Here is a 13,127-nt window from a genome sequence, read left to right on the forward strand (position 1 = left end):
TTATCGTGTTTTCGAATCTTGACAAGAAAATTAGATTTTTCAATCAGGAGAAAGTGGAGGCCATTAATCAAAGTGTCTTTGCAAAAAATCAATTATTAATTGTTATTTGATGTCAATTTCGGATTTAAGTGATTAAGATATTGAGAATGTTTCCTAAACCCATTGCAACTGATGGTGAGAGAAGATGCGGGTCGTCCCGGACAGACCTATCGCTTTCTAGATTGAAGTTTTCAATTAGACATATTTTGATGAAAGATTTTTAAAAAATCCCAATATGAAGAACGAATCATGATTTTTGCGGCGTGTCAGCAGCGATACGGGTATATACAGAGACTATAAAGCGGGGATCGGCAGTATTTATTAGCAATATAATTTGATTAACGAACTGTTTCATCTCTTTTTGTCAATTTTATTACATTTCTATTCGCGGCCAGATTTAATAATCTGGCGACCTAAGCATATGTCACTACATTTCCCCACACGCGTAATTGTGAGGTCCCCGCGGTTATTAGATCCCTGATTTCATTAACTATCGGGTTTAAATACTGAGATTGCTTTCTTTCGTTTCGTCCACCTTTGTGCTAGGTACCTAAACAAATTACTTAATGAAAACTTGGGCTCTGCGTTCTTACAAAGATATAAACGTGCTCCTTACATTCAATATAAGTTGACCGTGGGTAGAAAATTGGAAATCACACTGCGTTTTCTCTTACAATGGTAGCATAATCTGACTCGTAATCGGGAGTGGATTTTACCATTTGAGGATTGACAATAAATAATCTGTTCTTTTATTAATTTCGATATCTTGCCGTTATGCAATTTCATTGTACTCTCGGATAAATTGATATCTGAAGCGGCTCAGGTATGCTCCGTGGCCCTACTGATCTTATCCAATAGGAATATGATATGATGCAAAATTTGATGCCTTGATCAATCTTGATTAATCTTGATGTATAATAATATATATAGAGAGAGCATGACTTCGTGGACCACTGTGGGTAATTGTTCATAATTGAAGAACTGGAAATTTGCCACCATCTTACCGAAAGAACCGGACAATGGTGTGATGTAAAATTTGTTTATCCGATCCTGGCATTTTTTTCATCATAAAAAAATGTTATTTTTCCTTCAAGCCTTATCAATGAAATAAAATAAAAAGAATTTTTTTTATGTTAACCATGATTTTGGCCACGATGGATATAATGGAATAAATTCAAATTAGAAAAAAATGATGGTGTCTCGAACCCTTTACCCTAGTACTAGGTCTCGTGAACCTACTAAGCCAAGTAGCTCATTGCATGGTGTGGATGATATCAACACTATAATGCTAATCAAATTTTTTTTTACACAAAAAGCAGATTTATAGTACGAATAAAAAAACAACAACCAAAAACCGAATAATTTAGAGTTATCGAACATTGTTGAGGATTGGAGATCGCAGTTAATCTAAAGCGACAGAAAATTCGAAACAATGAATAAGATCTAGCGTTGATTGATTTTGATTACCCCTACACACCCTGACCAAACCCTAACTTTTTCACAGTAGCAGTATCAAAGCGATGTTAGATTATAAACACTTTTTTGTATATAAAATACTCAAATATGTTTTCACACAGTATAATTTAATGATCTTGTTAGTTTGGTACACTATCTTATAGCTACTAGATATCACAATAGAGACATTTTTGTCGAATGTAACAAACATTTATTGTGAGAGTACAAACCGGTGAAAAAACAGTTTAAAATTCAATACAATTGAACACAAATTTAATTTTACTCAAATAATATCTTATTTCCTTATCTGACGAGAAGAGGGATTTTTGCTTACATTGTTTAGAGTACCATAGAAAAAAAAGGCTGTACTTTCCGTTAGTACATAAGGTGTAACGGGTATATGCATACGCGTGTGCGTTGGGGGGGGGGGGGGGGGGGATTTGCATCGGGATCGAAATTCTAAATTTTAATGTCCTTGACAGGTGGCGCTGCGTACACACTCCGCCATATTGCTGTTGCTGATTCACAACATAGTGCACTACATCTATTTGAAGATTAGAGGAGGTATAAGATAAAAGAGATTTATGACTAGAAACTACATAAATGTTAAAAACATAAGATTTTGAATCGAACTGTTTGATAAATATTTGTATCCGTGATAGACAACAGTCGGTGTTTACAAACATGAAAATGACCACCCCCTTCAGTGCTCTTTGCATTGCTTCAGTTTTCGTTCAAGAGAAGGAAAGAAAAACATGTAGAGCTACACAGGCTTAAGATATGTCAATCATATAGCTTAAGCGACATGAAAATCAAGATGAGAAATTTAAAAGTTTCGTTACAGATGTTTTTGTTATCCAAAAATCATAATTATTATGATAAAGACTGATGAATGTTTTAGTCCCTTTCAAGATATCTTGAACTATGGTTTGGGGCATGTCATCAGGTCATTTTATACTAAATAATGTAATTTTGATGTCAGTGTTTTATTCAGCATATGCAGTAAGCTAATTTCCTTCCTCTTTGCCCAGATCGACAGGTGTAACCATGGCGGCTGGCCCTTATAATTACTCGTACATATTTAAGTACATCATCATCGGGGACATGGGAGTTGGAAAATCCTGTCTTCTCCATCAATTTACAGAAAAGAAATGTGAGTTTTACAGTAAATATGGTTAAAGCGAATCACCCAGTAGCTGCAGGTCTGTAGCTCCAGGTCTTAAAGATAAATTGGTTGAAGAACCTGGGAACTACAGTTCTGTACATATTAAAAAGGTACAATTTACAATTTACAGTGCTCAAAAAATTGCGCTAGACTTAGACTGATTAATCATATTTCCAAACACATTTTGACTCTGTACAAATACACGATTGAAAAAATTACCTCAGACATCTCACTACAGATATTGTCTCTTTACTTGCTCATAACATTCTTTTAAACACCATAACCAGCCCTGTATTGTGAAGTAGTGTAGTTGTTGCATGTATAAATGGCGACCCTGGATCAGCAAGTAAATTTAACATACTTTTTTTTTCTAGGCCTGTTTAACAGAAAATCTGAGGCAAAAAATCAATGTCTTCAGTAGTAAATCTGAAGAATTTAATGGTACAGATTTTTTCCACATAATTTGAATATTCACTCTAAAACTATTGGAAGTTTTGTGGGCCATAAATTGCAACTTTTTAACAGGCAAGGAACTGTAGCTCTCAGGTCGTCCATCCAAATATTTTCAGATGGTGATCTACAGAGCTGCAGCTAAGAACCAGGGACAAGTGACTTTGATTTGCTTAGCACTCGATAATTTTATTATGCAATTTTACATATTGGAAATGATATTGAATCTGCTAAAATCATTACAGTAAAAATTTAGTCATAGCAAAGCCATAAGGACCAGTTGTTTTACTTGATTTATAAGCTGTATCACAAATTGTTGAATTCGTAGTGATATGTATAGCAAATTTGTTGTAATATACATATTTTCTCCTACCAGACTACAATTTATGCTAACTGAGGCGTAAAATGAAGAAAAAAAACTATTATGTCAAATGGTATTGTTAACTTTGTAAACTATAAAGAAATTTGTTAAATGTTTTAGAATTAATCTTTTTTTTACCTCTATAGGATTCAAAATTAATTTGCTATATCTGTAATTTCGTTATACATTTGTATATCCAAATTTATTATAACCATACAATTTTTCTTGGATTTGTTAAATAATTTTTACGGGAACTTCCAAAAACTTTGCTATATCTGAGATTTCGCTATATCGGTGTTGGTACTTAACAAGTTTTACTGTATTCATTTAAACATTTCTGCTTAAGTGTCAATCTGTTACCTTCTATTTTACAAACAATTCAAGTATTTCAACTGTATTTTAATTTATGAATTTATCAATTAAAATTTTTTGTAAGAGAATTTAAGTACATTTTGTGAGATAGTCTTTTCATCATATAGTCTATGTTATGTAACTGCATTATTTTTTTTTATTATGTCCATCTTTTTCCTGATGGACAAAACTTTCTATAGTACCATACTGTAGCATTTGATATACAATAAAAATGTAAAATTGTGATTCTAAATTCTATTACAGTTATGGCAGACTGTCCACATACTATTGGAGTTGAATTCGGAACAAGGTATATTTATTACTTTTATTCATGACATTTGTGTGATTTGTATTTATTAAATGATCCTATCAGATTTTTTTTCAGTTGATGTGAGACTGTAGGTGGGTGGTCACCAATATGTTTATGTTTATTGTTGGGCCATTCATCTGAGGACATTTGATTTATTTATGCAAGTTAAAAGATTTTGCCAGTAGTTTCAACATTTTAAAATAGATAGCAATTAATGCTATGATGTGGTGCCAAAGCCAAAATGGAAGATATCTAAATAGAATAATTCATCGCAAACATAACATGAAAGTATAGATGTTATCTTATTAGTTAAACTTGATGCTACCTTAGTCTTCTGTATAGTACACACTTGTGTAAAATACGCACTCCCAAAGTTGGTTGTAAAATACTGATGAAAAAACAACGCTGTTTCTTTGTATAATATGCACCGTTAAAAAATGAAGAAATTTTGAAAAAACAACTAATGTGTATGCATTGATAATGTATTCCAAATGGATTTGATGTCTTGACACAGGAACAAAGTTTTAAGTTTTAGAGCGTGTCTCTGGATAGTGCGAGAGTTTGACTGACGATATAGTGTTTATGCAAGTTGTATGAGTTTTATCAGTACATACATAACTTATTCTGTCAAAAAATATTTTGTTTTTAATTTTTTTTTCTATGTATTAGAATATTTCTCCACTTTTCCTTACTTCAAAAAAGTTCTCACTAGTGTATTATTTGCCATTTCCAACACATGCAAATAACTCCCTGTTTCACATCCAAATTTTTTTCTCAGTTTTTCATTACTCCATATGTATTACAGTTATAAAATGATTTCTTTGTTATGGTAGTGTTTTGTTTGAACAGTCTCCTGATTTTTGTTCCGAGAAGAAAGGAAACGGGATGTTTTTAAATAAGATATTTTGCAAAAATTAAATTCAATAGAGACTTATTTTGATTTACTTAATATATTTTGAATTCTTTTGAACTTGCACAGGTGTTGTCTACATGTAGATATAATTATGTCCATCACACTTGTAAAAGACCATGACCATTCAGGTGTTTATAACAGTGATGTTATTTAGTACTTATTGATTTTTTTTCTGTTTACAAAGAATTTACAATTAATATACTGAAAAAATCTATACTGTTGAAAGTGTGCTAGATTTTTAAATTCAACAAATAAAAATCATTACCATGAATTTGATTAATATGATACACAAGTATGTATTACATTTAAAACTGCATTAAGATGTACCATGCAAGTTGCCATTACATCTTTAGAACTTGTCTTACCAACTAAAATTCACATACCACACCTGTAGATTTTATGTCATTCTCTAGTTATCTCTATAAGTATGAATGTCATTATCTCTGAAACCCTAAGAAAAAAATGAAATTTTGTTACTGTTAGGATTATTGAAGTTTCTGGACAGAAGATAAAGTTGCAGATTTGGGACACTGCTGGACAGGAGAGGTTCCGGGCGGTGACCAGGAGCTACTACAGAGGAGCAGCAGGGGCATTGATGGTCTACGATATCACAAGGTTACTGCTCATCTTATTACAAAAAATATTTTTAGAAAGTAAAGGCTTTGCAAAGAAGTTGGTGTTTGACAATTGAAAAGTATGGCTTTTATGTGGTACATGTACTAACATCAAAAGAATAGTTGGAAGTAGTTTCCCTTGTTTGTACTTGTATCCAAAATTTGTAAGCTGCAATCAGAATTCAACATATTAAAAATTGATATGCTAAGATAAGTTTAAAGGAAATCAACATTCGGAATGTAATTAAAGAGAATCGATTATATAACACACTGACAGTTTTTTGTCTGAACATTGAAATCATCCTTAGTCATGAAAATATCAGAGATTTTTTTTTTCAATGTTAAAGATTGTTTGTGATCAAGAGGAAAAGAAGAACCATGATCTGATATTAATGTATTTCTTACTAGGAGGAGCACATACAATCACCTAAGTAGCTGGCTTACAGATGCGAGGAACCTAACAAATCCCAACACCGTAAGTTTGTGTACTGTTGTGTGATCACATCACCACGAATAGGCACTTAGTGTTAAATCAAAGGGAGAGATATAAAACAAAAACAGACCTCCCTCATTGAAATAAAACTACCAGAACTATGTTGTCCCCTTCTGTTTATTCATTTTCTCCTTTAAAAAAACATGCTTAATATAATACCTGGATTAGCTGAATTACTTTGTACGTTAAGTTGATTATCTGGTCACTCTTTGTGGGACCAGTGCCTTTGCACTAATGCGTGAAATTACCACATGTTACAATTGATTTACTACCGTAATTGCCCTCAGAACTTGATCTTAAATCCATATACCCGGTATATGTATTTTCAACCTGACCTGATTAAAATTGACCTTTTATAGTTTAATTGAAAATTTTACAGTATTTTTAGCTCACCTGAGCTGAAAGCTCAAGTGAGCTATTCTGATCACATTTTGTCCGTCGTCCGTCTGTCCGTCCGTCCGTCTGTCCGTCTGTAAACTTTTTACATTTTGAACTTCTTCTCTAAAACTGCTGATCCAATTTCAACAAAATTTGGCACAAAGCATCCTTATGGGAGGGCGACTATAAATTGCAAAAATAAAAGTCCGATCTGTATTCAAAGCGGAGAAAACCTTGAAACTGTAGAAAAAGGGGGGTGCATTTTTAAAAATCTTCTTCTCAAGAACTACCGAGGCAAATTCAACGTAGTTTAGCATAAATTATCCTTATGGGAAGGAAAATATAAATTGCAAAAATTAAGGGATAATTCTGTTTCAAATCTGAGTTATTACGAAAATAATAATAAAGGTAAGGCGTGTTTCAATCAGTTTAATAGCTTCGGGCTCGGCATCCGGTAAAATGGGTAGGCAAGACTTGGCCTGGGCAAAACCAAAGATTGGCAGTTATTAATCTGCCAGTTTCATTAAAATTTTAGGATATTTGATGGACTAGTATATTTGTATTCGCTGTAAATATTGCTACAAAATAATGCGTATTTGGAATTGACGATTGCCGATCTGCCCCGGCTTTTATTTTGCCACGGCCCGGGTTTGCATACCCATTTTACCAAGACTCGTATTCCATACTTCTAAAACGAGGTTCTTTGTTTAAAGCAGCCATGACATTATACGAAAAAGGGTCGATCTGACTATGATGAATTTGCTTGTTGTGCAACAGCTCGCGTATGAAGGGAAATTTTGAAACATGAAAAATATATTGGTGCCGATTTTGTGAAGTAAATTGAGGCTAAATATTTCAATGCGTTGACAGTTTTCACACATGACGTTGGTGTTAGCTTGTTCTGATTTTCGTTTCGGTTTCATTATTTATGCTTTGTAACCTGGAAGCTATCGTCTGCATTTCGTGATTTTTACGTATCAAATCAAACAGAGACTTCGGTAAATCAAACAGTTGCGTTAACTGTTTACCTGCGCAAATTAAGCAAAATCTGATGTAGGTGTATTGAAGTACAATTCATTATATCGGTAATTCGGCATTATCTTTTGCGTAATGGTAGATTAATGCAATAGGTTTTGTTGAGATGCTCGGCATTTTCTTGAGTTTATTCAGTTTAAATAGAGTTTGATATCGCTGACGGAAATATGTAGGTATATACATGTATATATATGATTCATTTCGACAAAATAAATTGTGTTCTTTATTTGTTATATATGTAGTGCATGTTTCTTGTGTTTAATTATTTACAATTTCTATTTACTAACCATATTTGAGTGTTAAGCTTCGAATTATAAGCAAGATACAGAGATTTGCTCACAATTCTATGTTTGTACACAGATCTTAAAAGCTAAAGATTAAAAAAGTAAAAAATTTGTCAATATTCATTACGAAAATTTTCAAAGTCTGTTCTTCCAGAAACCAACCTATTGAATTGTAAACTTAACCCTTTTAGCTCACCTGAGGGTGGGGCCACAATGGGGGGTCGAAGTTTAACAAATGAATATATAGAGTAAATCTTTAAAAATCTTCTTCTCAGAAACTAATCGGCCAGAAAAGCTGAAACTTGTCTGGAAGCATCCTCAGGTAGGGTAGATTCAAAGTTGTGAAAATCATGACCCCCGGGGGTAGGGTGGGGCCACAATGGAGGATCGAAGTTTAACATAAGTTTAACAAACTAATCCGCCGGCAAAGCTGAAACTTGTGTGGAAGCATCCGCAGGTAGTGTAGATTCAAAGTTGTGAAAATAATAACCCCTGGGGGTAGGTTGGGGCCACAATGGGGGGTCGAAGTTTAACATATGATTATATAGAGTAAATCTTTAAAAATATTCTTCTCAGAAACTAATTAGCCAGGAAAGCTGAAACTTGTGTGGAAGCATCCTCAGGTAGTGTAGATTCAAATTTGTGAAAATCATGACCCCTGGGGGGTAGGTTTGGGCCACAGTGGGAGGTCGATGTTTTACATAGGAATAAACAGAGTAAATCTTTAAAAATCTTCTTCTCAGAAACTAATCAGCCAGGAAATCTGAAACTTGTGTGAAAGCATCCTCAGGTAGTGTAGATTCAAAGTTGTGAAAATAATGATCCCCAGGGGTAGGGTGGGCCACATTGGGGGGGGGGGGTCAAAGTTTAACAAAGGAATATATAGGGTAAATCTTTAAAAATCTTCTCAGAAAGTAATCAGCCAGATGATTCTTTTTAATTGTTAAGACTTTGGCCCCAGGACAATTCTTTGGCCTCACGAGAAGGTTCAGAGTATGATGTACGTTTATATCCCATATATAAACTATTGTTAGGGATCTTTTTGAGAACTGCGATACTCAACATATGATAAAATCATCCTGTTAGAAAAGGGACTAATGATTATAAACATAAGAATATCCAGGGGAAAAATGGATTTTATTTATATAGGATCTACATGTATTATTGTACATTGTCCAGATAGTTTGTATTATGACTCCATCGAGCTGATTTTATCATACCTATTGTTCCTCAGGTGAGCGATGTGGCCCATGGGCCTCTTGTTGTAATTACTATTGTGTATACCCAAACCAAACCCCATAGAAAAGGCCAATATTAGTCAAAATCATTCATAGTTTTTACTCACCCATTTCATGCAACTTATTGAATAATTTTGACTCTTGTTAGAAATGAAATTCAAAACTTACATGTACATTGTAGTGTTTTTTCTCACAAATGTAAATATTTACACAATCATGCTATTATGCTCAACACTAGTGACACCGTGAAAAAGAAAATGTCTGCATTTATATGCTGTAAACCAGCTTTTGTTTGCGACCACTTTATTTGTAAAATTCGTTGATATAAACTGGTTCCCAGAGACTAATTTTTATGATCAAGATGTGAAGCGTGTTACTAGAGACTTTTAATACCTGGTTAGCTGCAAGAAATATTTGAAATGGCAAAACTTTTGAGAACCTTGCAAAAATGTATTGCTTGCAAATAAAAGTCGGTTTACAGTAAGTTGCTATTTTACAGAATGGCATTTACTACATACATGTACCAGGTATTTAAATAAGAGCAACTTGTTTGCAAAGAAGTAGATCATATTGATGTACACGTGAGGATCTTTTTGATTAAGTATGTCTTTGTGATTTTGTAGGTGATATTTCTGATTGGTAATAAGTCTGATTTAGAAGCCCAGAGAGATGTTACATATGAGGAGGCTAAACAGTTTGCTGATGAAAATGGTAACCAGATCTTTTAAAAGTGTTAATTACATGATATTTATGAATATTTATTATTATGAATACAACATGTTACATGGGATTGTCTGATGTCTATATCAACAAAATTAATAGATGTATACGAACTATATATACAAGATTCTTATTCTTGTAAATAGTTTTTTCTTGCTGATAAATAGTTATTAGAAAGTGTAACACTAAATGCGCATATTTAGGAAGAGGGTGTTATTTAAATTCAGATAGTATCAAAAGTAACCCATTAATAGTCCTTGGACCTCCCCAAATATCATCCTTAGGACAACCCTTGTATTGGAAAAAATAATTCTGGATCTGTATATGGTAGCTATTCAGGTTACCTACATATGCTCTTTTGTGAGAATTAGTGTGGACTAACTTAATGCTTATCACTGGTAAATCCCAGAATCAAGTTTATTTGAATAAAAAAGGTTGGTTTACTGCATGTAAGAGAAATAACTATATTTGAATTTACTGCATTTTTTAATTTTCTAATGTAGTTAGAGTGAATGGGGTTAATTAAAACCTTAGCAGATTTTTGTATGTGCAGTACCGTTATTTATTATAGACTTGTGTATATTATTTTCTGTTTTATTTAATTTCAGGTCTAATGTTTCTTGAATGCAGTGCCAAAACGTAAGTGCATCAGATACTTTAACAACAATGAGAAAAATCTTTTGGGCAGAAAAGATTCCTAGATAAACATGTAAACATAACTGATTCCTAAGTGTAATTTAGTGAAAGTTTATATTTTTCTGGGGGAAATGGTTTATGCGTAAGATTAATTGACACATAAATAGCAAATTAAAAGGGGGATCGGAAAATGCTGCTTTGATGAAACTAGTCAATCAAATGTTAACTATCATGTATGGAGTAATTTTGAGTTTAAACTATTGTTAACATTGCCAATGTTCACTTTTGTATTGTACATTGCACTAAATGCACATTACCACTTTGACCTAAATATAGTTCAGGAGTATATATCACTTTCTTGAATAGAATCTCATTTTGAACATTTATCAACATATCAGACTCAATAAATTTTTCTCTGTTTTTAGGGGTGACAATGTAGAAGATGCATTTTTAGACACAGCAAAGAAGATTTACCAGAACATTCAAGACGGAAGGTAAGAAGAAGAACCTATTTTTCATAAATTCATTCCTATAAAATAAGGCTCAAAGCTGATTTGCTAATGAATTAATAAAATAAAAAAAAACCCAGGTTGTTTATATATCGATTTGCCAACATAGTGTCTACTATAAACCAACTTTTATTTGAATGCTAGAAAACTTCAGAAGGTTTGCCAAACCCCCATTGTATTTTTCATTTTTAACCAATCATTCATTTGTTCAAGATGATTAATGCCAGCTTGCTTGCAAAAATTAGTCATTGCAAAGCAGCTAGCCACTGGTAAATCATTAAGTAAAGTTGTGCATTATAAGTTAGATCATAGTACCGGGTACATGTGTGGTCATTATGCTAATGTGATGAAACTGATCTTGAAGTGAAGTCATCATGATTAAACATTTCTTTACAGTATATGTATAGAATTTATGCTAATGCAAGGAAACTTATTCTTGTTTGGTAGCTTGGACTTGAATGCAGCTGAATCAGGTGTTCAACACAAGCCAGCCACCCCCAGAAATCCCATTAACACAGACCAAGCTCCCATTGACAAGGGCTGTGCCTGTTGATGACCCCGCCTCTGTCCTAGACAGGTTGATATATAACTGTGTATTCATTCCAAGGATGTGTGCAAACTGTTCTCTTGATCAAAATGGTTCCAGTCTCGCAGCACCATGCTGTAGAATCTTCATGGGAGTTGTGGAGTTTATATTGCATTCTATTTACTCTGGATGTAGGTCTGTTATAGGAAATGAAAACAAATTGTGATCCAAGGCTGTGGTGGAAGACTTTTTGCAAATAATCAATTCAGAGTCATAATCTCTCTTTATGTAATAATGGTGCAATATTTCTTTATTTATTTAAAATGGGCTGATGAATTATTTTGATCATTGAACACATGCATTGACTGCAATTCATTTTAAAATGAACACGAGTCATATTAAACTGTGTTTTATTTGGGACCTGGATGGTGTGTGACAGTGTGTGAGATTTTCCAAGCAGGGGGAGACCCCTAGTCATGTGGTAGAACTAAAGAATATGATGGAGATAATGTGATTGTTCTGTTAATGTTACTGTTTTGTTAACTTATGTATCAACTCCTCGATGTACGTGTACTCCCGTGGCTGTTGCACTTTGATATATTGATAGATTCGCTGGACCATTCTTTTAATATTGACATTGAATGTTTTTTCCCTACCAATTTTCTTATGATTATAAACCAAGTGTTTAGCTTCATTTAAATTTAAGGGGAATATAGGTAATAAGAAGTTAAGAACATGATAAATTACCAGTATTGACCAATAGATAATTGTGGTACTTGCTTTGGGGGGGAGGGAAATTCACATCACTTGGGCAGGCCCAGTTACTAGTTATTGATGTTCTAAAACATTAGGATGTACATATGTACTCATCACTCAGGCTGTAATTGTACATACCAGTCGTGTAAATACCACCCCCATGTCGGCTATATGTAGCATGTATATCAACATTGTCTTTCTAGCCTAGTTTGTACTTGTGTCCTTATTTTAATGCTTCTTGTGATATTGAAAAGATTTTGTAAGGAATTTCACATTACACCATCATCAGAGGCCTATGCTAACCCAGTGTATGGGTACTGTCATAGGCTCTGATGATATTACATATCTCTGCAAAAAATTTTGTTCATGGATTTATGAAATTGTATTTGTTTTTATGTATGTGTATCAAGAGTTGTATAGCTTTCCATCTAAAAATTAGAGCAAGTGCTATTTATATTGAGTGCTTATACTTAAGTGCTGTAATTTAATTTGATTTTAAAATTATCTACCATCAATTATGGATTGTGCAAATTGATTAGGTCACCAGGTCATCTACAAGAGCAGATTCCTGGTAGGATAATTTATCTCATATTATCAGGGTCTGTTTCTGTGTTAGTAATTTATTGTTCCCCTACATGTAAATAACCAATACATAGACAATAATCCACTGATTGATATGAACTAACAGTTATTGCTTTATCAATAATATTACGTGGGCGTTATTTAAAAACATTCTAGGAAAATTAAATGTAGAAAAAAATTGTGATACCTTTACATGTGTAAATTACCTTCACTCATTTAAGATAATATATTGAAGTCTAAGAATAAATAATGAAATGCAAATGCACTTGTTTGTTATTTATGAAACTACACACTGGCGTTCTAAAGGTCATC

General features: G+C 33.2%; 1 protein-coding gene across 1 annotated transcript; it reads left to right on the forward strand.

Moving 5' to 3' along the window:
* The first annotated feature begins 1,967 nt into the window (after positions 1 to 1,967).
* Positions 1,968 to 13,076, forward strand: LOC128156291 (ras-related protein Rab-14). The gene is made up of 9 exons (XM_052818363.1): positions 1,968 to 2,058; positions 2,526 to 2,647; positions 4,086 to 4,131; positions 5,528 to 5,659; positions 6,067 to 6,133; positions 9,710 to 9,797; positions 10,415 to 10,445; positions 10,868 to 10,936; positions 11,399 to 13,076. The coding sequence occupies exons 2-9, from the start codon at positions 2,542 to 2,544 to the stop codon at positions 11,502 to 11,504; spliced, it is 645 nt and encodes a 214-aa protein (XP_052674323.1). The 5' UTR covers positions 1,968 to 2,058; positions 2,526 to 2,541; the 3' UTR covers positions 11,505 to 13,076.
* Positions 13,077 to 13,127: the final 51 nt, after the last annotated feature.

Source organism: Crassostrea angulata, chromosome 7 (assembly GCF_025612915.1).
Source record: "Crassostrea angulata isolate pt1a10 chromosome 7, ASM2561291v2, whole genome shotgun sequence".
Classification (NCBI taxonomy): Eukaryota; Metazoa; Mollusca; class Bivalvia; order Ostreida; family Ostreidae; genus Magallana; species Magallana angulata.